Source organism: Callithrix jacchus, chromosome X, assembly GCF_049354715.1.
Source record: "Callithrix jacchus isolate 240 chromosome X, calJac240_pri, whole genome shotgun sequence".
Classification (NCBI taxonomy): Eukaryota; Metazoa; Chordata; class Mammalia; order Primates; family Cebidae; genus Callithrix; species Callithrix jacchus.
The window spans coordinates 72,809,069-72,833,721 of NC_133524.1; the positions used below are offsets into that span (position 1 = coordinate 72,809,069).

At 36.0% G+C, this 24,653-nt stretch overlaps 1 protein-coding gene across 5 annotated transcripts in view; it reads right to left on the reverse strand.

The window, feature by feature from the left end:
* Nucleotides 1-24,653, reverse strand: part of ABCB7 (ATP binding cassette subfamily B member 7) — a 135,806-nt gene that overhangs the window by 11,259 nt on the left and 99,894 nt on the right. For all 5 annotated transcript variants that reach the window (XM_078363065.1, XM_008989513.5, XM_002763017.6 and 2 more), the window contains 9 exons: nucleotides 12,832-12,964; nucleotides 11,393-11,661; nucleotides 9,871-9,959; nucleotides 9,691-9,778; nucleotides 7,501-7,675; nucleotides 6,377-6,534; nucleotides 5,616-5,779; nucleotides 5,317-5,446; nucleotides 1,165-1,336 (listed from right to left, as the gene is read on the reverse strand). In XM_078363065.1, the coding sequence (XP_078219191.1) occupies nucleotides 1,165-1,336; nucleotides 5,317-5,446; nucleotides 5,616-5,779; nucleotides 6,377-6,534; nucleotides 7,501-7,675; nucleotides 9,691-9,778; nucleotides 9,871-9,959; nucleotides 11,393-11,661; nucleotides 12,832-12,964 (1,378 nt within the window). The remainder of the gene's footprint in view (nucleotides 1-1,164; nucleotides 1,337-5,316; nucleotides 5,447-5,615; nucleotides 5,780-6,376; nucleotides 6,535-7,500; nucleotides 7,676-9,690; nucleotides 9,779-9,870; nucleotides 9,960-11,392; nucleotides 11,662-12,831; nucleotides 12,965-24,653) is intronic.

Consider the following 24,653-nt stretch of genomic DNA (forward strand, 5'->3'; position numbering starts at 1 on the left):
ATGGAACACAGCATAGCTGGCTGAGGCAAAGTCATGCATTAAGAGGGCTAGTTTATGTTACATGATAAATTGGGGATCACCAGAATTAGCCAAACAGACATATAATTTGGGTATGGGCCAGGTAGTTGGAAATTACTCCTATTAAAAGCAGTAATAAAATGTAAAGATGGACTGGAATGATACAGGCATCTTATACTACCAGGTAATGACCAAACCAACTTAACTTGAAAATTATCTTTGTTTAAGATTTTCTTAACATAGCCCAAAACTTTCTAACAGACTGCCAATTCCTGGATTAACAGGCCTGTTTATGCTTTTTTTTTTTAACTTCCAAATCATTTAGCAAAGTAGCTTGCACATAGTGTGTATCTAATAAACATCATAAATACATGAAGCCAGTTTGTAATGACGAGGAATGAGGATTCGTTAAAATTCATATAGAGCATTTCTCATTTTATTTTTGCCTTACCTTTGTCTATAATCAATACATTTCTTCCCCAAACTAAACTAGACATCAGTATACTTTTGAAATACAAATAATCTGGGGGTAAAGAAACATTTTTTCTGTGTCCTCCAAAAAAAATCAGTCATTTTAGGGTAATTCATTATAAACCTAGCAATCTCATAATTAAAGATTTAATAAGAAATGTATAAGCCACAAAACATCCTTGGCCACAGAACACTCAAGGACGTGAAAGTGAAGTTGTCTGTAAAGAAAGTATAGCAGTTAACAGGATCAAATATAAGGAGGTCGAAAGTACTGAAAACATCTTCAAATGATCTAGGAAGTTATGGTAAGAGATATACACTATTCACTATCAAATTACCTCTCCCTACCCTTACTACTTTCCCAGGTAAAGAACAATCTTGTTTTTCCTTTATCATGAAGATTGTGGATAACAAGTTATCAATGATCTGAGCATATTTTGATTAAGTTACTTAATATGAAACACCTACACTATTAGCAGCTGCAAGTGAAAAAAAAAAAGACTTGCATGATTTGAGAATAGTTATTAGTTAGGTTGAATTGGTTGTAGTGAGGGCTAGATTAATAACCCCATCCAATGTGACTCAGTAAGCACTAGGTTTGAAGTCTCTCATTACATTTTCTAAAAAGTGGCTCTGACAAATTAGAGTTTGGGCAGGTCTAAAATCTCTGATCACCTGAAAGCTTGAGTCCTCGTTCCCCTACTTGGGTGTCGTATCCATGTGGCATTCGAAGAATTGCATCATGAAGTCCAGCTAATTTTGCCACCGCATACACTTCCTCAGGTGAAGCATTGATGTTCCCATATAAGAGGTTGTAATAAATAGTATTATGGAAGAGGACAGCATCCTGAAGCAGATATACTGAATGAATATACATATATATATATGTATATGTATATGTTCATAATTAAAAATTCAAATAGTAAAGAGACAAAGGCATACAGGGTAAACCATGACAGTTCCTTTCATCATCCCTCATCTGTGATATCCCATTCCCTTCCCAGATGTAGTCACCATAAACAATTTGGTGTGTATCATTCCAGACTTCTTCCTGTGAATTTACATACCTAAACATATGCTTTTTCCCCCAGCACAAGTGTGGTCCTTTTATACATATTGTTTTGCAATTGCTTTTTTCACTTAATGTATCCCAGAGACTGTCCATGTCAATAACAGAACACTAACTCATTCTTTTTAACAGTTGTGTATTCAATACTATGGAAACATCATAATTTATTTATACATTCTCCTACTGATGGACATTGATGTGATTTCCAAATTTTTGCTACTACAATGATGGCATATATGACTTTGTACACCTGTGTGTTTCTGTATGAAGATCCCTAGAAATAGACTGATGAGATAAAAGTTAAGCATACATTTATCCTTTTGATACTACTGCCAAATGTCTTCCAAAAATGGCTCTACCAGCAACCAATAATGTATAAGTATGTGCTAACCAATAGCATACGAGGGTACCAGTTTCTCATATCATCAGACACCCTGGATATTAATACTTTTTAGTTATTGCTACTCTTAGGGGAGAAATGTGCTTTTTGTTTAAAGTAGCATTTCCCTCATTACTAATGAGGTTTCCCATGTTTCTAAGAAGCTTTGACACTGATATTAAATCAGAAAACAAATAATTCATGCACTATATATATATTTTTAGAGAAAGTTCACAGCAAGCATTCATTTGATATTTCTACTTATTCTTACATTGCACACCAAAGCTAATTTACTTAAAGTAAGCATCCATCCCTCATTTTTCTTTCAGTCTCTAAATGGTTGGAAGGCTATAGTTAGGTGAAATAAAATGATTCCATTAGTTCACATTAACCAGGACACCCATCTTCTTTAACATCATGATCAGACCAAGAATTTCATATATTACTTTAAATAATATTTAAATCATTTATATACTGATTAATAAAATTCCTCATATGGAGATAATACCTAAACTCAATAAGCTCATTGTATAAACAGAAACTGCTTATTTTTAAATAATTTACATTGAGATAAAAGTTAAACATACTAACTAGAAAATCTGAAAATATAAAAACTAATATAAAATTAAATACTGGATTTTTTTGTGTAACTATTGCTAAATGGGGAGATTTTAGCAGCTCTAGCCACAAAAACATGGGTAACTGTGAGATGACGGACATGTTAATTTGCTTCTCTACAGTAAGCTAATTTTCTATATGTATCTCATACCATCATATTAAATACCTTAAATATATAAAATAACATTTAATAAATTAAAATTTAATCCATATTCCCATCATCCAGCAATATCTACCATTACATTTTGGTATATTTTCTTTTTTCTCTACTGAAATGTATTCATTTAATATTATAAAATCAGGATATTATATTTTGCTTGGAATCCTCCTTTTTAATACTCTGTATTTACGTATTTTTTGTGACAATAATCTTTAAAAACACAGTATTTATGAATGGTTGCATAACTCTGATCCTATGATTATAACATAACCATCCACTTTCTGTTGGACATTTACATTGTTTCGAATTGATGCCACTATAAATAATGCTGTAATGAACATCTTTATATATAAAGACTTGTTCACATGTCTGTTTACTTCTTTACTAAAATTTCCCAGAGGCAGAATTATTGGAAAAAAGGATATGAATATTTTTCAGGCACTTGATACACATTGCCAATTTGCTTCTCAGGAAAGCTGTATGCTGCCACCAGCAAAACAACAGATTGTCCATTTTACACGCCCTTGCCCAAATTGGATATTAGGAATTTCAAAATCCTTGCCAATCTGACAGGTAAAAAATTGACACATACCCTGTAGCAGATTTAATTTATATTGCTAAGGCCTCCAATGAGGATGAGAGTCTTTTCTTTATTGATCATGTATATTTTCCCTTTGTGAATGTGTTACTTCTCAAAAGGATGAGGATAATTGGTAGAATGCTCAAGGAAATGGCAGGAATCTATTTACATGGATGAGGCCACTGAATGCTAAGTAGTCACAGCTCAAAATCCAGTTCACTTGACAAACAGTTTAGGTCTGTGTTTCTTTCGTTTTTTGAGATGGAATCTCCCTCTGTTGCCTAGGCTGCAGTGCAATGGTGCAATCTCAGCTCACTGCAACCTCTGCCTCCCAGGTTCAAGTGATTCTCCTGCCTCAGCCTCCCAAGTAGCTGGGATTACAGGCGCCTGCCACCATGCCTGGCTAACTTTTGTATTTTTAGTAGAGATGGGGTCTCACCATGCTGGCCAGGCTGGTCTCGAACTACCAACCTGAGGCGATCTGCCCACCTTGGCCTCCCAAGGTGCTGGAATTACAGGCGTGAGACACCGTGCACGGCCTACATTAGTGTTTCTTAACATACAGTCTATGAAGCATCTATATCAGAATCACCTATGAGACATTTTCAAAAAGGCAGGTTTCTGGCCCCCCCCGCCAGTCCTCTAAAATCATAACTAATCCAATTTAAATGATATGGATTATTTAATTTTTTAAATTTATAAATGCTATTATATATATTTAGGTATAGAATATGATGTTATGAGACACATATAGATAGTAAAATGCTGACTATAGTGAAGCAAATCATATTCATCATCTCACATAGTTACCCAATAATTTCTCTAGGTGACTCATGCTGACTAATGTGGGATTCTCAGTGAAAAAGAGGACAGAGAAGAGTGTCATCTGTGGGATCATTTGGGGGAACTTTTGCAAGCTTCATATCCCTGTCCAATCACTTTCTTACAGTTCTTTCTTTCCCAATATTTTGATCTATTCTCCCAGGGATATGATTCTGGCTTCAGAAATCAACTATAATACATACTAGCTGCAACTAATTCCCAGCTCTCTCTATTAGCTTTCATCACAAAAAAGCTCACATCCTATAAGGCTATCTACACTTACTTCTTTACTTCTCAGATCTTACTTTGAATTTATTTTCCCTCCAAAGTCACACAGGAAAAATTTATTAAATGCTTAACATGGGTTAGGCACTGTACTTGGTACTGAGGGCAGAGTGATTAACAAAGTTGAGGCTGGTAGCCAAGCTACTTTACAATAATCACAAATTTACTATGTTGAAAACTGTTCCAAATTACATAGTTTTCATTTACTAAAAAAGTTATGTGGCAGACATTGAACTTGGTATTTTACACTTATTATCTCTAATCCATAACAATAATTCTATCCTGTAAGATAAATGGTATCCTTATTTTACAGATGGGAAAAAGGAGGCCCCAGGCCACAGAACTAATGAGGGTTAGAGCTGGGGTTAGAATTCAGGTCTGTGCTCTTTCTATTCTATTATGCTTTCATTCCAGGGCTTAGATATCTTCCGATCATGCAGATTTTCCATTTAAGTTATTTCTTCTCCTTTTTTTGGGGATGGAGTCTTGCTCTGTCACCAGGCTGGAGTGCATTGGCCCAATCTCAGCTCACTACAACCTCTACCTACCAGGTTCAAGTGATTCCCCTGCCTTAGTCTCCCAAGTAGCTGGGATTACAGGCACATGCAACCATGCCCGGATAACTTTTTGTATTTTTTAGTAGAGATGGGGTTTGACCATGTTGGCCAGGATGGTCTCAACCTCCTGACCTCGTGATAAACCCACCTCCACCTCCAAAAGTGCTGGGATTACAGGTGTGAGCCACCGCGCCAGGCCTCTTCTTTTCCTTTTTAAAAAAATTCCTTTTGGTAACAGAATTTCACTGGTAGGGTCTAATACTACCTACTTTAGTAGCATATGTTGATCCCTTGATTCAAATTGTTGTAGTTACAGATCCATCAACCCAATAAATCTCCCCCATTTTTTTTAAATACCTGAGGTACCACTCCCACTGCCCTCCGAAGGCTTTCCAGGCTCACATCTTGTATATTTTGACCAGCAAGATAAATGCTACCCTTCTGAGGCTCATAGAAGCGAAATAATAGCCTCACTATTGTGCTTTTCCTGAAATTGAAGATGAAGAAAGGTTATTTAGCTCCTATTAATGTTAGGAAACTCCAGTAATGATTACTGGAGTAATTACTACAGTAATCATGATCATAATTAAGAAAAAAATTACATTGGGAATCATCAGTCTATAATACAAAATTTTATAAATAACTAAATTACCCACCCTGACCCACTACCTCCTACAATGGCCACTTTCTTTCCTGCGGGGACTTCAAAGGATATTCCACTAAGGACTTTCTGGCCCTCAATGTATTCAAAATGCACATTATCAAAGGCCACGGTAGCTGTCTGTGGTGTGATCTGAAGGGGTGATGCCATCACTTTGTCCTACCAGGGAAAAGAAAAAAAAAGCCACTTTACACACTGTCTAGAGTACAGCTATGAAGACAATTTTCTAATTTGCAGAAAGAAAAAGGAAATAATGGAAAAGACGGAGGTTTATAAGTGGACTTAGACCACTTCCAAGCATGCATGTAAAGATTTGTTTTCTCATTCTTCACAGCTAAGGTAAAAAAAATCCTGAATGTTTGGTTTCTGAGCAACTTTTTGTGAGGTACGGGTGGGGAGGGAGAATGGATGATGGGCAGGGGAGAAAAGGGGTTGAGGATGTGAGGAGAGGCAGTCATACATTCTGTGTCATCATTAGCAAACGGAACTTCAGTGTAAATAAAAATAATTCAATTTAACAAAATTTACTTTCTAGTATAATAGTCTTCATTAACATGGTAAGGTTTTTAAACATAGAAGGGAAAGCTGTAACAACCTCTTAATACAGGTGATAGCTCCCCCCACCGCCTGGGCCCAATTCCTGCAAGTAAAAGAAATTGGTTAGCTAACGGGGTGATGCAGGAATATTCTTAGAATAATCCTACTAAAGGGATGATGTTCACATACTTTTAAAAAGGTACTATATAGATTACTTACTTTAATTCGGGTGTCTACCTTGAGCAGAGTAAACAAGGTATTCATATCTATGAGTGCTTGTCTAGTCTCTCTATATACAGTTCCCAGAAAGTTCAGGGGTAATGAAAGCTGAAAAAGCAGTCCATTCACCATTACTAGATCTCCAACAGTAAGGGTACCTTAATATGCAATTGGCAGGAGAAAAAAGGATATTTTAGATAAATGTTATATACTTTTCCAATTTAAGAGAGACATTTATAGTCTATTACTAGGGAATACAGTTAAAAATATACTTAATCAGCAACAACTCTTAAGTCAGCTCAATTTCAAAGCATTAATCCATGATTTAGGTAATATAGGGAACTTAATATACATTAAGTGGAATGGGAAAGGCCCACCTATATACTATATATAATATATATATAAAAAAAGAATGGTTGAGGATAGAAATGGAAGGCTAAAAATTTTCTCCTTTTTACCCTAAGACACTAGCAATGTTTTTTTTCTTGTAGTATAAAATAGAAATTTAAAAAGTAGTATACATTAAAAATTAGAGAAAATAGATATCACAATTAAGGATGATAAACCATTCTGACGTACATCAAGTTGAAGGAAACAAAACAACAAAAAATGTATGCCACATATTTAGGTCACCGTGAATGAATGAATACTAACTGAGTGGGGGTTGGTTTACAGAATGGAGGCCCAGACATGAACTTTTGAAGTGTTTTGCAAATAAAAAAAAGGAATAGAAAGATTAAAAGGTTTCTGGTAATTCTTCAAAAAGACTGTTTGCAGTCTAGTCCTTTGAACTAAATACTAAATTAATTACACTGCTTTACAGGTCTACAAGAGAAATTAGAAAAACTAGATGTTAAAAAATTGTTCTTAAGAGATCAAGTAGTAGACCCATACAATCTACAAACAGTAATCCCAATCAATGAGTGAGCCAGTGCTAAACAAAAGGAAGTTAAAAAACCATTATCAAACAATCAAGAAAATACATTCTGATACAAAAAGTACTCCAAGAATGTTTAAGTACTTTAACATCCTTTATAATTAAGATAAACATACACATTCCTTTCATTAATCTTTATTTATAAAAGTTGAACAGGCTATAAATATGATAGCCACAAACCCATTACCTGCCACGATTCCCTGACTGGCGAGCACCATTATAGCTGTTAAACCGACACTGAAAATAGCACTTTGACCAAAGTTCAGCATAGCCAGAGTAGAGGTACTTTTCAATGAAGCAGTCTCGTACGTCTTCAAATATCCATCATATCTCTGTGCTTCATATCTTTCATTATTAAAATACTAAAAAATATATAAAAATAACTATGGTCAAGTATAATTAGAATTTTTCTCTTAAGTGATTTGTATACTTGTCATCAGATTTCATGTATGAATACAATTTTGTACTGCAGATTCCATTTTAAAAATTGACTTTCAATATATTGGACTATAATATCCCTGCAGTTTTCCACAATGAATTATATTTGCAAAGTCCACAAAATTCACCCTACGAACATTTACTGAATGCTTAGCTAATTCCAACCCAGAGCTAAAACAAAATTAAAACAAAATCTTCAATGATACTTCCTTCTCAAAGCCTTCCCTGAGAATTGACAATTCCCAGTGCCCTCATCACATTATGCCTTCTTATCTCATCACCTGCATACTTACTTTAATTTTCTCAGTATAATACAATTCTAGGAGAGCAAGGATTAGAAATTAATCCTTTTTTTTTAAATCATGCTCCCCTATCAAAGCAGTTAGAACACACAAGAGGCATTCAGTAACTATTTGTTAAATGGAAAAATGAACAAATAAATGAAAGAATTAATGGGAAGCACTATGCTAGGCACTCTGAGAGATAGAAGAGAGTCAAGAATTTATATGTCAATTTGATTGGCTTAATGTTCATTCTGAATCAAAATGCTAATGGTATACAGTCACGCATCACTTAACAATGGAGCTATGTTCTGAGAAATGCATACTTTAGGTAATTTTTGACATTGTATGATCATCATAGAGTGTACTTATACAAGCCTAGATGGTATAGGCTACTACTCACCTAGACTATTGCTCCTAGGCTATAAATCTGTACAGCATGTTACTGTATTGAGTATTGTAGAAAACTGTAACACAATGGTATTTGTGTATCTAAACACAGAAAAGGTACAGTAAAAATATGGTAAAGAAGATTTACAATGGTGTATCTGTATAGAGCGCTTACCATGAATGGATCTTGCAGGACTGGAAGTTGTTCTAGGTGAGTCAGTGAGTGAGTGGTGAGTGAATATGAAAGCCTAGGGCATTACTGTATACTACTGTAGACTTCATAAACACTGTACACTTAGGCTACACTAAATTTGTTTAATCTTTTCTTTCTTCAATAATGAAATTAGCTTACTGTAACTTTATTACTTTACAAACTTAAATTTTTAAAAACGTTTTTACTCTTTTTAATAACACTTACCTTAAAACACAAACACATTGTACAGCTGTATAAAAATATTTTCTTTCTTCATATCCTTATTCTATAGGCCTTTTTTTTCTATTTATTTACTTTTTAAACTTTTTTGCTAAAAACTAAGACATAATCACACACATTAGCCTAGACCTACATAGGGTCAGGATCAAATATCATTGTCTTCTACCTCGACCTCTTGTTTTACTGGAAGGTCTTTGGGGGCAATAACAGGCATGGAGCTGTTATCTCCTATGATAACAATGCCTTCTTCTGCAATATCTCCTGAAGGACTTACCTGAGGCTATTTTACAGTTAACTTCATTTTTAGAAGTAGATGAGTCTACTCTAAAGTAATGATAAAAGTATAGATGTATACTAGATAACATAGTAGTTTATCATTATCAAATATTATATGACAGGTGGTGAAGTAGGTTTGTTTATACCAGCATTACCACAAACAAGTAAGTAATAGAGTAATGAATTGTGCTACAACATTACAATGGTTACAATGTCACTTGCTGACAGGAACTTCTCAGTCCCATTGTTATCTTATGAGACCAACATCACAGACGCAGTTTATCGCTGACCAAAACATCACTATGCAGTGCATGACTGTATTTTTGATCACTTATAAGTTAATTCAGAAGGTAAAAATCTGATAGTGCCAAGCAAAAACTGAGAAGGAAACGAAGGATAGTTTCTAAACAAAAGAGAAACAATAAAATAGTTTTTATTCCATCACACCTAGAGGTCATATCCTAACCTGAAGCTCTAACTTATACTACCTATTAAATTAAATAGTAACAAATCTTAGTGCAGTGTGAAAGGCAAAGGAAAGTATAAGTAAACATATTACCTTCACAGTTTCATAATTCAGCAGTGAGTCTATAGCAGCATTACCTGCATCATTATCTGCTTTGTTCATTTCTATTCTAAATCTAGTTCTGTAAGACAAAGAGTTGCACAGGCATGAAATATATGTTATAAAAGCATAACTAATTTCTAAATTTTATGTGGCTTCTAGGCAATAAATTACCTCCACCGTGTGACTGCAACTGTGAATGCTGTGTATGTACCAAGTGTTCCGAGGGTTACCAAAGCAAACTGGGCACCGCATTTGTAATACTAGAAAAGGAAGTCAAAAGGAGAAATGAGAAACAGTTATTGTTCTTGCCAAACAGTTTATAATACACAAGACTAAATCCCACTCAAAAGATTTTGACAAAAATATGGTGGTGAGAAGTTATGTATGTGAATGATGGGTAAAAAAATTGAATACTTTAGAAAATCTACTTTAGGCAACAAGGGAAGAAAGTCAAACTGTACTTCCTACATCAATAGTACCATCAAATACTAATAGAAAGATAGTACAATAAGCCTAAAGAGGAATAAACATACATGGATATATATATATATATATATATATATATATATATATATTCACTTTTAACTATAAAAGGTGAAATTGTTAATCATTAGAGAAATGCAAATCAAAACCACAATGAGATATCATCTCACACAAGTAAGAATGGCTATTATTAACAAGTCAAAAAATAACAGATGTTGTCAAGATTGTGGAGAAAAGGGAACACTTATACGCTGCTGGTGAAAGTGGAAATTAGTTCAGCCACTATGAGAAGCAGTTGGGAGATTTCTCAAAGAACTTAAAGCAGAATTACCATTTGATCCATCAATCCCATTACTGGGTATATATAGTCAAAAGAACACAAATCATTCCACCATAAAGACACATAAACACATATCTTCATTGCAGCACTATTCACAATAGTGAAGTCATGGATGCTGACCAATGGTGGACTAAATAAAGAAAATGTGGTACATGTTCACCATGGAATACTACACAGCCGTGAAAAACAAATTCATGTCCTTTGCAGCAACACAGATGCATCTGGAGACCATTATCCTAAGTGAATTAACTCAGGAACAGAAAATCAAATACCACATGTTCTCACTTCTAAGTGGGATCTAAACAATGAGTATACACAGACAAAACAAGGGGATTGGACACTGGGGCCTACTTGAGGGTGGAGGGTGGCAGATGGGTGAGGATCAAAAAACTACCTATTATGCTCACTACCTGGGTGATTAAATAATTTGTACATCAAACCCCAGTGACACATAATTTACCCATGTAACAAATTTGTGCAGGTACCCCCAAACCTAAAAGCTGAACAGAAAAAAGAAAATAAAAGGTGAAATTGCCTAAAATGTTATGAATGGTGATGGGAAATCTAGATATTTTGAGCATATTAATCAAATGCCATATACAAAAATCTCTGCTTAACCAAAAACCTTATAAGTACTAGTTAATGACTGATCTACATGGAGAACTGAACAGCTCTTTAAAATAACAACATGATAAAGAATTTGAGCAGTCCATTGAAGCTTGTGGTAAAATAATTAAACTGCATAATGTTTCTAGCGTCATGGAATTTTGCTTTCAAACCCATGGGCATGCAACAGTATAACAGCTTCAAATATTCAATTGCTAATGAGAATTTAAGATAAAAGCTTGTTATGAAAAATATTTAACTTACCAAAACACTACTGACAAGCATCACTTCAAACATGATGGGAAGAAGATTAAATACCAAAGCACTCAGGACAAAACTGATACCCCTTGTTCCTCTGTCAATAGCTTTAGATAAAGCTCCCGTCTGTCTGCTCAGGTGAAAACCCAGATCCAAGTTGTGAAGATGGAGAAAGACATTTTTGGCTATTCTTCGGATTGAATTTTGGGCTACCTTGCCAAATACTGCATTTCGAACTTCATTAAAAAAAGCAGCTCCGGCTCTTGATACACCATCTAACAATATATTCAAAAGAAAAAATAGGATGTAACAATATTAGAATCATAGGAGTATAGAAATGACAAGGACTCAGAAAATGTTTGTACAATAATTCAGTGAATGAATATATGACAGAATATTTACAATAAAGCAAACCTAGAATTAATCTAGCCTAATGAGTATTAACTTTTCTACCACTATTAATCCCTTCAGTGTTATTTCTCCCCAGGCTTTCAGAGGTTAAACAATTTTTTCTGGCCAGGCACAATGGCTCCACCTGTAATCCCAGAACTTTGGGAGGCTGAGGCGGGTGGAGATCAGGAGTTCAAAACAAACCTAGCGAAGATGGTGAAACCCCATCTCTACCAAAAATACAAAAATTAGCTGGGCATGGTGGCATATGCCCATAATTCCAACTACTTGGGAGGTTGAGGCAGAGAACTGCTTAAACCCGGGAGGCAGAGGTTGCAGTGAGCCGAGATCACACCACTGCACTCCAGCCTGGGCGACAGAGCAAGACACCATCTCAAAAAAATAATTTTTTTTTCCAATTAAAATACTTTAATAACAACCCATATGGCATTATTGTGGATAAATTTGCAGTATCCGTTAAGATTTTTGATCTAATTTAACCTCCTTATATAACAAATGATAAAATCAAGACCCTAAAAAATCAAGTGCCTTGACTAAAGGCATACCCTTACTGAGATCTCCCAAATTTCATAGTGTCTTTCTGATGCACAGGACACACAGCATTTATATTCTGTTTTTTTTTCAAACTGTAGATTTGTGTCATTACTAATGAATATATTTTAATAAAGCATTAATGACATATATAATGTTATTTAGCTATTTCCTATTTAATAGCTAACAATGCCAGCAAGAAAATAACTGACCTTTGTGGAAACGGACATTACAAAAAGCCTATTAGAAGTGGTTGTTATGAATTTAATGTCTTATTTCATATTATTGTTGTCTAGAACTTGTAAAAATGCTACTATTATAATGGAATTTTTTGAAAGTGTATCATACAGAGTAGTCTTTAAAAACACATACAAAAAATCTGACATAAAACAACAAATATCCAAAAACGCTAAGTTGTGTTTGTAGTGAAAAGGTCATCTGCTCAAATATGATGAAACCTCCTTGAAAGTCAACACCTGTAGACAGATAAGAATCACACATACAGCCAATCAGAACTGCTGTTGCCATGGTTGCAACTGTATTTGGTGCATCACTCAGGTTCAGCATGTTTCCAGACATCTGGTTGAGGCTGTCTACAGCATATTTAAACATGAAGGGAACCACAATATTCATGGCCTAAAAACATAAAAACATTAATTACCCATTATATACAAAATACCTATTATAAAAGTATAAATATTTATCTTAAATTAGTACTTATGATAATGTTTACATATTTATCAATTACTGGTATTAGAGTGATTTTCCCCATTCATAAAGACAAAATATTTGGCATTGGGAGAGCTGTCATTTCAGGCTTCATAATTCACACTGCCATGTTAATATTCATTTATAAGCTATATGAATTAGTCAAATGCTTCTGCATGAAATCATCCCTGATCTGCCACTCAAAAATGCTGTCTTCATTATCTAAAATCCTACAACGCTCATGACGCTATGGCAAACTGTCTTACATTGTAGTTATTTGTGTATATATTTCCCTTTCCTACTAGATCCTTGAGGGTCTACGTCATGTTACTTTTTGTTCCACCCATGCGGAATATAATGCTTTTATACAGGAGGCATTCAATAAATATTTTAAAAATAATTTGGCCACCAATATAATGGCAAACTAAATTATACAGTGAAATGGATCACAAAAGCAGATAAATTACAAGTATATATGGCTTATTCACCATTGGAAAAAACACTGATAAATGTATTTGTCCTACAGAAAGCTTCTTTGTTCCAATACCATATAAAACAAAGCCCAATTATTATCAAAACTAAGCTTTCAATAATGAATCTATTTCTCTATGAGAATACATCAAAATAAAACTTTAAAAAGAAAATTAGCAGTATGATGCTTTCATACATTCAAGGCAAATGTTTAATCATTCACATTCTATATTTTCTGCAGTTACAGTATCCAAAACATGAACCATCATTTAGGAACAGTAAGTTTGTCAGACTCTCAATGTTTCTTTGAAGAAATCAAATTGATGCACATAATAACATGTAAAAACAATTCTATAAGTCTTAATAAAAACACTGAAATCCCAGATCTTGTTTATGCTTCATTATTATGCCATCTATCTTTGCAAAGTTTAGCTTATAACTGATAGAAGCTGTGTAAATCTTACCAAGATTCCAAGGTAAGGTATACAAGAGTCTTACCAACCAAGAAGGCATTCTAATATTCAACAATATCATTGAAAGACACAGCAGATGTTGTGATACTCTTAAGAATGTAACCTTATGAGATAAACTGCTTAAACATTAAACTTTCTGACTTCCAAAATCTAATTGAATATATGACAGGTCTCAAATAGCATAAATTTCTCAATTCTGATTCCCTTGTAGCCATATAACCTTAGGTTCTTGCTTCTTCTTGAAATGGTCTCCTCTCCTCTATCTACCTTGTCACTCTTCAAAGCCCAATTTGAATCCCATTTCTGTCATAATGCCTTCTATGAAACTTGCAGCCATTTTGGCACTCTCCATTTTCCATCTTCTATCTTTTTGTTATAGTTTATACTTCAACATTTATCACTTTTATGATAAATTTCTGATTCATTTTGTATGTATACATGCATATATATATTGCCTTCTTTTTTTTAAATAAATTTAAGGTGTACAAGTGCAGTTCTGTTATATGGATATATTGTGTATTGGTGAGGTTTGGGCTTTTAGCGTACCTATCACCCAAATAACATACAAACTTTTTGTGACAAAAATAACATTTACTGAACAACAGCTAGATGCATCAGGTATGGTGAAGGGTAGGTACCTTTCACAAACATGAGGAATGAAAGAAACAATGTTTCCCAATAGATTTTACCTCTATAGTTGAGGAAATGAGGTTTAATGACTTGTCTGGTAAGCAGCAGAGCTGAGATTAAAATCCAGGTTTGACACTTGAAGTCAGAATTTTTTCTAGTATACCAGCCACATTAGCAGCTTAAAAGGCAGGGACAATATAGTTCACTTCTTTGGCACCCTAAAATGGATGCTCTCAACGGTACTATTTGAACCAGCTATAGTTGTAAAGTATATCAAAAGTAATTTAAATAAATTTGAACAGATTCTGGGTTTTCCATTTAAGGATACATTCCCTTACGTGCAATCCAATACACTTTCTTCAGAAGGAGAAAAAGTGATAGTTATAGCTACCATGCAATTCTCATAGCTCATAGTCCATTATACCTTTTCCAAAGCTGTAGTGAATGCTGCCTAAAACTAATATATCACCAATAAAGTTGTGCAATTTTACTTTCTTGAAAATGTTTTTGGATTTGGTCAAACTTTAGAACATCCTTGTAAGTGTTCAGGACATGTGAGTGTCATCTGCATTGTGTTGGTAGTGGCAGAAAAAGGGCAGTTAGCACATGCAAAGAATATGGCACTATCTCTAATAATAACTGAATACCATCAGTTTCCCATAAAAGTAGTTTTAAATAGGTAAGAAACATGCCATGCATGTTAAAAAGGAAAGAAATACACCAAAGAAACAAGGATATTACATGTAGATGCTTTTATTAATATATACTGTGAGTTTTGTCTTGTGATATTTTGGGAGTGGGAGTGGCAAATAGTGGTTTCCCCCCATAATCTGCCTTTAGCAGAACTAGTTTAAACCATTCCAGGCAAATAAGAATGTTTTTTAAAAAAACTTTCTTATTTTGAAATAATTAGACTCATAGGAATTTGCAAAAGTAGTACAAAGAGACTCACGTACCCTTCACCCAGCATTTCCTAGTGACATTTTATTTAGCTTTAGTTCAATATCAAAACCAGAAAGTTAACACTGGCACATTACTGTTAAATACTGGACTAGAGAACTCATTCAGATTTTTACCATCTTTTAGCCTGCATTCATGTGTATGTGTGTGTAGTACGTATGTGTCTGTGTAGTTCTATGCAATTGTATCACATGTTCAGATCTGTAACCGGCACCACAATCAAGACACAAAACTATTTCATCACTGTCTCTAAGAAAAATAGAGAAGTTAGCTGGGTGTGGTGGAGAAAACTATTATGCCACCACTTTGTATTCACTCCCATCCTACCCGCCTCACTCCAGTCCCTGTACCCTGGCAACCACTAATTTCTTCTTGATCTCTATAGCTTACTCATGTTGAGAACATTCTAGAAATGGAATCATATAGTATATAACCTTTTAAGAGCAGCTTTTGTTTCATTCAGCATAATGCCCTCAAAGTTTATCCACACGGTTGCATGTATCAATAGCTCATCATTTGCTATTTCTAATGATTATTCCATCGACGCATTAGGATTTATTCAACCAGTAACCGCGAAGGACATTTTAGTTGTCTCCAGCTTTGGGCTACTATAAGTATAGATGTTATCAACATTCTCATACAGGTGGATATAAGTTTCCATTCATCTGGGAAAAGACCCAAGAGTCAAACTGCTAACTCATGTATCTCTATGCTGACCTTACTTAGAAACTGCCACACTCTTTCTAGAGTTACTAATTAATTTAAATTTATTTTATTTTATTCTGAGATGGAGTCTCACTCTGTTGCCCAGGCTGGAGTGCAGTGGGGCAATTTCAGCTCACTGCAACCTCAGCCTCCCAGGTTCAAGTGATTCTCCTGCCTCAACCTCCAGAGTAGCCGGGATTACAGGTGCATGCCATCACACCCAGCTAACTTTTTTATTTTTCTTAGATACAGGGGTTTCACCATGTTGGTCAGGCTGATCTCAGACTCCTGACCTCATGACCCGCCTGCCTCAGCTTCCCAAAGTGCTGGGATTACAGGCGTGAGGCACTAGGCCTGGCCATTTTATTTTTGAGACAGTCTCACTCTGTTGCCCAGGCTAGAGTACAGTGGCGCGATCTCAGCTCAGTGCAACTTCCACCTCCTGGGTTCAAGCAATTCTCCTGCCTTCCCCTCCTGGGACTACAAAAGCATGCCACCATGCTCAGCTAATTTTTGTATTTTTGGTAGAGACAGGGTTTCACCATGTTAGCCAGACTGGTCTCAAAACTCCTGGGCTCAAGTAATCCTGCCTGTGTCGGCCTCCCAAAGTGCTGGGATTACAGATGTGAACTACCACACCTGACCAGCTGTATCATTTTATGATACAGCGAAGTATGAGTGACCTAGTTCTTTTGCATCCTCCAAACATGTTACTATCATTATTTTTTAAATTTCAAAACTGTTCTAATAAGTATATATTGATACCTCATTGATGTTGAACACCTTTTAATCTGCTTTTTTTGCAATCTATATCTTCTATTTGGTGAAATATCTGTTCACGTGTTTTGTACATTTTATAATTGGATTTTCTGCTGTTGAGTTTTAAGAGTTCTTTATATATTCAAAACATAAGGCCTTTGTTGGATAGTGGTTTGCAAATATTTTTGCCCAGTCTATTGACTTTTATTCTACTCAGGTGTCTAACCTCTTGCCCCATTTGGCAGTAATGAGAAACCTCTTCTACCAAGAGTCAATAGAAGCCCAAGTAGAAACCTGGATTCTCATCTCCACCCACAGTAATGAGGCAGCACCCCTGCTCCACTGAAGTGGTATCACAGGAGGCCTGCTAAACAGAAGATTTACATAAGATTCAGAGTTCCCTAATACCCCATATTTCCAGGTTTCAATTTAAAATATCATATCAAGAACCAATAAAATATCAATTTAAGAAAGACATTACAATCAATAGACACTAACATCAGGATGACAGAAACATTACAGCTATCTGAAAGATTTCAGAGTAGTCATAAAATTGTTTCAAGGAATATTAAAAACATGCTTGAAATTAGTGAAAAAATAGAAGTCTCAGGAAATAAAGGATATAAAGAACCCAATGAAAAATACAGAACTGAAAAATATAGTAACTGACATATCAAAAACTCAACAGATGGGCTCCATGGCAAAACAGAGAAGACAGAGGTAAGTATTGGTGAACTTGAAGATAGAACAATAATTAGAAGTACAATGCTTTCATATATTCAAGGCAAATGTTTAATCATTCACATTCTACATTTTCTGCAATTATAGTATGAAAAACATCAACTATCACTTAGGAACAGGAAGTCTGTCATACCACCAGAGTTTTTCTGAAGAAATTAAATGGATGGACATTAATAATATGTAAAAACAATTCTATCAGGCATAATTAAAACACTGAAATCCCAGCTCTTGTTAATGTTCCATTATTATGCTGTCCATCTTTGTTAAGTTTAGCTACAACTGATAGAAGCTGTGTAAATCTTACCAATCAAGATTTCAAGGTAAGTTATACAAGAGTCTTGGCAACCAAGCAGGTATTCTAGTGGTCAATAATATCATTAAAATACATAGCAGATGTTGGGATGCTATCTAAGCTTAACAACAGGGAGAAAATAGACTAAAGAAAAAGAAAGTTAACAGTCTCAGGGTCCTATGGAGCTGTAACAAAACACCCAACATCCTTTACTGAGCTCCAGAAGGATAGTATAAGAGTGTAGGGGCACAAAAAGTACCAACAAAATAATGGTTGAAAATGTCTCAAAATTTGGCAAAAGACATAAACCTACAATTTCAAGAAGCTGAGTAACCCAAATATGGCTAAGCCCAAAGAAATTCACACCAGGACACATCATAATTAAATCTATAAAAGCTAAAGACAAAGAAAAAAAATCTTAAAACCAGCTAGATAAAAATGTGTTATGTATAAGGGAAAAACAATCTTAAGACAGCAGATTTCCAGGGAGGCCAGAAGTAAGTGGCACATTTTTCAAGTGGAGAAAGAAAAGAACTGTCAACCTAGTATCCTATACTGGACAAAATTAGCCTTTGTGAATGAAGGGAATATCAAGACATTTTCAGATTAAGAAAAGCTAAGAGAATTAGTTACCAGAAGGCCTGCTTTAAAAGAATTGCTCAAGAAAATTCTTCATACAACAAGAAGTGAAAGCAGAAGGAAACCTGGAAAATTAGGAATGAAGGAAGAGCAATGGAAATGATAAATATCTGCATAAATATAACAACATATTCTTCTCTTTAGTTCTTTAAAAATACATTGGATAGTTAAAAGCAAAATTTAAATTTGTCTAGAAAGATTCCATAGAGTAAGAAAAAAAATCACTGACTGATGGGGTTTATAGTATATATAGATATAATATATGAAACAACTAATTATAAAGGGGGAAGGTAAGAGAACTTACAGAGTAGTAAGTTTTTATACTTCACTTGAAGTAGTAAAATATTCTAAGCAGACTGTGAAAGTTAATTATGTATATTATAATTTCTAGAGTAAACCTCTACAAAATTATATAGAGATAAACTAAAATGCACAGTGGATAAATTAAAACGGGATAGTAAAACCTGTTCAAATAACATAAAAGGTGACAGTAAAGGTAAAACCAAGTAACAAAATACATTTATCAGAAAACACATAATAAAATAGTAGACTGAAATCCAAATACATAAACAATACCAATATTATCAATATATTATGATCAAAGAAATCAATTACTAATACACCAACATACCAGCAATGAACAGTTAGAAACCAAAATTTTAAAAAGAAAATTATTTACATTGCCCCCATCAAATCAAAAAATTAAATCTAACCCAGAGTCTCAACTTACAGCTCTACTGACAGTTTGGGTGCCATAATTCTTTCTTGTGGGAAGAGTTATTCTGTACATTGTACAATGTTTAGCAGTGTCCTTAATTTCTACCCAATATATACCAGTAGCATACCCCACCCCCTCTAGCTGTGACCTAATAAAAATGTTTCCAGACTGCCTAAAATTCCCTTGGAGACAAAATCACCCCTGGTTTGGAACCACTGGTCTAATCAAACATGTATCAAGTCTGTATGTTGAAAGTGATTAATGCTGATGAAATACATCAAAGAAAAGCTAAATAAATGGAGAGACATACTACATTCATCCAATGGAAGACATGACCCAGTAAGGATGTCAATTCTCCTCAAATTGATATACATTTTTAAAATAAAATTTCATTTAAAATATCATCAGGTTTCTTTGATACAAGACCTTTAATAGCTACAGAAAAGTTTATTCTAGGAGGAAAAAGAAGATGGCGTGGTAGGAGCAACTCAGGATTGCAGCTCTCAGTGAAGACACAGAGGGTGAGTGAAAGCCACATTTCCAGACAGATCTTTGTTGCCCACAGAACAGGGAAATTCCCAGGTGTAGGAGAGACATGGGACACCAGCGCAGCTGTTTCGGTGGGAGTGGCCACTTCGGCCAGCGCCGCAACGCAGCGGCACTCTGCTCAAAACGCACTGGTCTCGATGCCCTGTTAAACTGGTAATCTGAGATTTGGGAGGGCAGATTAGCATATCCATCTGATTAAATGGGACTAGGACAGTGAGCCAGACCAGGAGATTCCCGGTAAACAACGTTTGAGCCGGGGCAGTGGGTCGCTGCACAGGAAATCACACAGATCCTGGTGCAATATCAGCAGGCGACTGAAACACCTGGGAGAGAGTAAACCGTTCAACTTAAAAAAAAAAGGGATCTGAGGCAGGGAGCCAGGTGATCAGGCTTGGTGGGTCCCACCCCCAAAGGGACAAACAAAATGGCGATTTGAAACGCTCAAGGTTCAGAGGTTCACTGCAGGCACAGCTGAACGCAAGATGGTGCAGCTCGGTGGGGGAGAGGCGTCCGCCATTACCGAAGCATTCCGCCCCTACTGAGGTACACTACCATTGCTGATGCAGCGTGCTGTTACCGAGGCAACCCGCCATAACAGAGAGACTCTGCCAACAGGGCGGAGTGCACAGCAGCAGGGCAGAACCCACGACGGGGGGGGCAGAGCCTCGGCAGGCAAATAGTGACTAGACTGCCTCCTAGCTGGGCAGGATAGTACAACAGATACTCAAAAAGAAAGCCCTAACTCCCTGAGACAGAGCATCTGAGGAAAAAAAGGGGTTTTATGAGTTCTGCTGCAGCAGACTTAAACGTACCTGCCTAATGGCCCTGAATGATTAACGGAGCTCACAGCTCAGCACTTGAGCTCCTATAAAGTACAGACTGCCTCCTGAAGCAGCTCCCTGACCCCTGTATATCCAAAGAGTCACCTCAAAGAGGGCTGATCAGACTGACATTTGGTGGGCATCATTCTGGGACAAAGGTAGCAAAAGAAGAAACTGGTAGCACCCCTCACTGTTCCGCAGCTGCTACAGGTGTACCCCAGACAAGCAGGGCCTGGAGTGGACTTCAGCAGTCATACAGGAGAGGGGCTAGACGGTTAGAAGGAAAAGTAAGTAACAAAAATACTTCATCATCAACAACCTGGGCGTCCACTCAGAGATCCAATCGAAAAGTCAGCAACTACTTAGACCACAAAAGGATAAACCCACAAAGATGGGAAGAAACCAGCGCTAAATGGAGGAAAACACCTGAAACCAAAACACCTCGCCTCCTACAAAGGACCAAAACTCCTCACCAGCAAGGGAACAAACCTGGACGGAGAATGAGTGTGATGAAATGACGGAATCAGACTTCAGAAGGTGAGTAATGAGAAACTTCCATGACCTAAAAGAACATGTTCTAAAATCAATGCAAAGAAACTAAGAACCTTGAAAAAAAGATTTGAAAAAAGATTCGAGGAAATGATAACAAGAATGGACAACTTAGAAAGAAATATGAATGAATTGTAGGAGCAGAAAAACACAACACGAGAACTACGCAAAGCATGCACAAGTTTCAACAGCCGAATTGACCAAGCAGAAGAAAGAATATCAGAAGTCGAAGATCAACTCAATGAAGTAAAACGAGAAACCAAGATTAGAGAAAAAAGCGTAAAAAGGAATGAACAAAGTCTCCAAGAAATGTGGGACTATGTGAAGAGACCTAACCTACATTTGATAGGTGTACCAGAATGTGACTAAGAAAATGAATCCAAGCTGGAAAATACTGTTCAGGATATTTTCCAGGAAAATTTCTCCAAGCCAGCAAGACAGGCCAATTTTCAAGTCCAGGAAATACAGAAAACACCACAAAGATATTTCACAAGAAGAGCAACCCAAAGGCACATAATCGTCAGATTCACCGGGGTTGAAATGAAGCAGAAAATACTAAGGGCAGCCAGAAAGAAAGGTCGGGTCACCCACAAAGGGAAGCCCATCATACTCACAGCAGATCTCTTGGCAGAAACTGTACAAGCAAGAAGAGAGTGGGGGCCAATATTCAACATCCTTAAAGAAAAGAACTTTCAACCCAGAATTTCATATCCAGCCAAACTGAGCTTCATAAGTGAAGGAAAAATAAAATCCTTTGCAAACAAGCAAGTACTCAGAGAGTTTGTCACCACCAGGCCTGCTTTACAAGAGCTCCTGAAAGAAGCACTACACATAGAAAGGAACAACCAGTACCAGCCATTCCAAAAACATACCAAATGCTAGAGAGCATGAACAAAATGAAGAATCTGCATCAACTAATGGGCAAAACAGCCAGCTAGCATCAAAATGGCAGTATCAAATTCACACATAACAATATTAACCTTAAATGTAAATGGGCTAAATGCACCAATCAAAGACACAGACTGGCAAATTGGTGAAAAAACCAAAACCCATCGGTGTGCTGTATCCAGGAAACCCATCTCACATGCAAGGATACACAAAGGCTCAAAATAAAGGGATGGAGGAGGATTTACCAAGCAAATGGAGAGCAAAAAAAAGCCAGAGTTGCAATTCTCATCTCTGATAAAATAGACTTTAAAGCAACAAACATCAAAAGAGACAAAGAAGGTCATTACATAATGGTAAAAGGATCGATACAACAAGAAGAGCTAACGATCCTAAATATATATGGACCCAATGCAGGAGCACCCAGATATATAAGGCAAGTTCTTAACGACTAACAAAGAGACTTAGACTCCCACACAATAATAGTGGGAGACTTTAACGCTCCACTGTCAATATTAGACAGATCAACCAGACAGAAAATCACCAAGGATATCCAGGGCTTGAACTCAGACCTGGAACAAGCAAACCTGATAGACATTTACAGAACTCTCCACCCCAAATCGACAGAATATACATTCTTCTCAGCACCACATCACATCTACTCTAAAATTGACCACATAATTGGAAGTATAGTACTCCTCAGGAAATGCAAAACAACTGAAATCATAACAAACAGTCTCTCAGACCACAGTGCAATCAAGTTAGAACTCAGAATTCAGAAACTAACTCAGAAACACACAGCTTCATGGAAACTGAACAACTGGCTCTTGAATGTTGACTGGATAAACAATGAAATGAAGGCAGAAATAAAGAAGTTCTTTGAAACCAACGAGAACAAAGACACAACATACCAGAATCCCTGGAACACATTTAAAGCAGTCTCTAGAGAAAAATATACAGCAATAAGTGCCCATATGAGAAGAATGGAGAGATCCAAAATTGACACCGTATTGTCAAAATTGAAAAAGCTAGAGGAGAAAGATTAAAAAAAAAACTCAAAACCCAGCAGAAGACAAGAAATAACAGATCAGAACTGAACTGAAGGAGATAGAGACATGAAAAACCCTTCAAAAATCAATAAATCCAAGAGCTGGTTATTTGAAAAGATCAACAAAACAGGCAGACCACTAGCCAGACTGATAAAAAACAATGGAGAGAACAACCAAATAGATGCAATAAAAAATGATAAAGGGGAAATCACCACAGATTCCACAGAAATTCAAACCATCATCAGAGAATATTACAAACAACTCTATGCACATAAACTACTAAACCTGGAAGAAATGAATAAATTCCTGGACACTTGTGTCCTCCCAAGCCTAAACCAGGAGGAAACTGAAACTATGAATAGACCAATAAGAAGGTCAGAAGTCGAGGCAGCAATTAAGAGCCTACCACACACAAAAAGCCCAGGTCCAGATTGGTTCACAGCCGCACTCTACCAGACACAATAAGAGAAGGTGCTACCATTCCTTCTGAAACTCTTCCAAATAAACCAAAAAGAGGGAATCCTTCCCAAATCATTTTATGACACAAACATCATCCTGATACCAAAACCTGACAGAGACTCAACAAGAAAAGAAAACTTTAGGCCAAAATCCATGATAAACATAGACATAAAAATCTTCAATAAAATACTGGCAAGCCGCTTGCAATAGCACATCAAAAAACTTATCCATCATGATCAAGTAGGATTCATCCCAGGGATGCAAGGCTGGTTCAATATATGCAAGTCTATAAATGGAAATCACCACATAAACAGAACCAAAATCAAAACCACATTATTATTTCAATTGACGCAGAGAAGGCATTCGACAAAATTCAACAACCCTTTATGCTAAAAACCCTCAATAAACTCAGTATTGACGGAACGTATCTCAAAGTCATAAAAGCTATTTATGACAAACCAACAGCCAATATCATACTGAATGGGCAAAAACTGGAAGCACTCCCTTTGAAATCCCACACTAGACAAGGATGCCCCCTTTCACCACTCCTATTCAATATAATACTGGAAGTTCTAGCCAGAGCAATCAGACAAGAAAAAGAAATAAAGGGTATTCAAATAGGAAAGGTGGAAGCCAAATTGTCTCTATTTGCAGACGACATGATAGTATACCTAGAAGAGCCCATCGCCTCAGCCCAAAAACTCCTGAAACTGATAAGCAACTTCAGCAAAGTCTCAGGATACAAAATCAATGTGCAAAAATCACAAGCATTCCTATATACCAATAACAGACTTAAAGAGAGCCAAATCAAGAACAAACTGCCATTCACAATTGCTACAAAAAGAATAAAATACCATGGAATACAACTCACAAGGAACGTAAGGGACTACAAACCACTGCTCAACGAAATAAGAGAG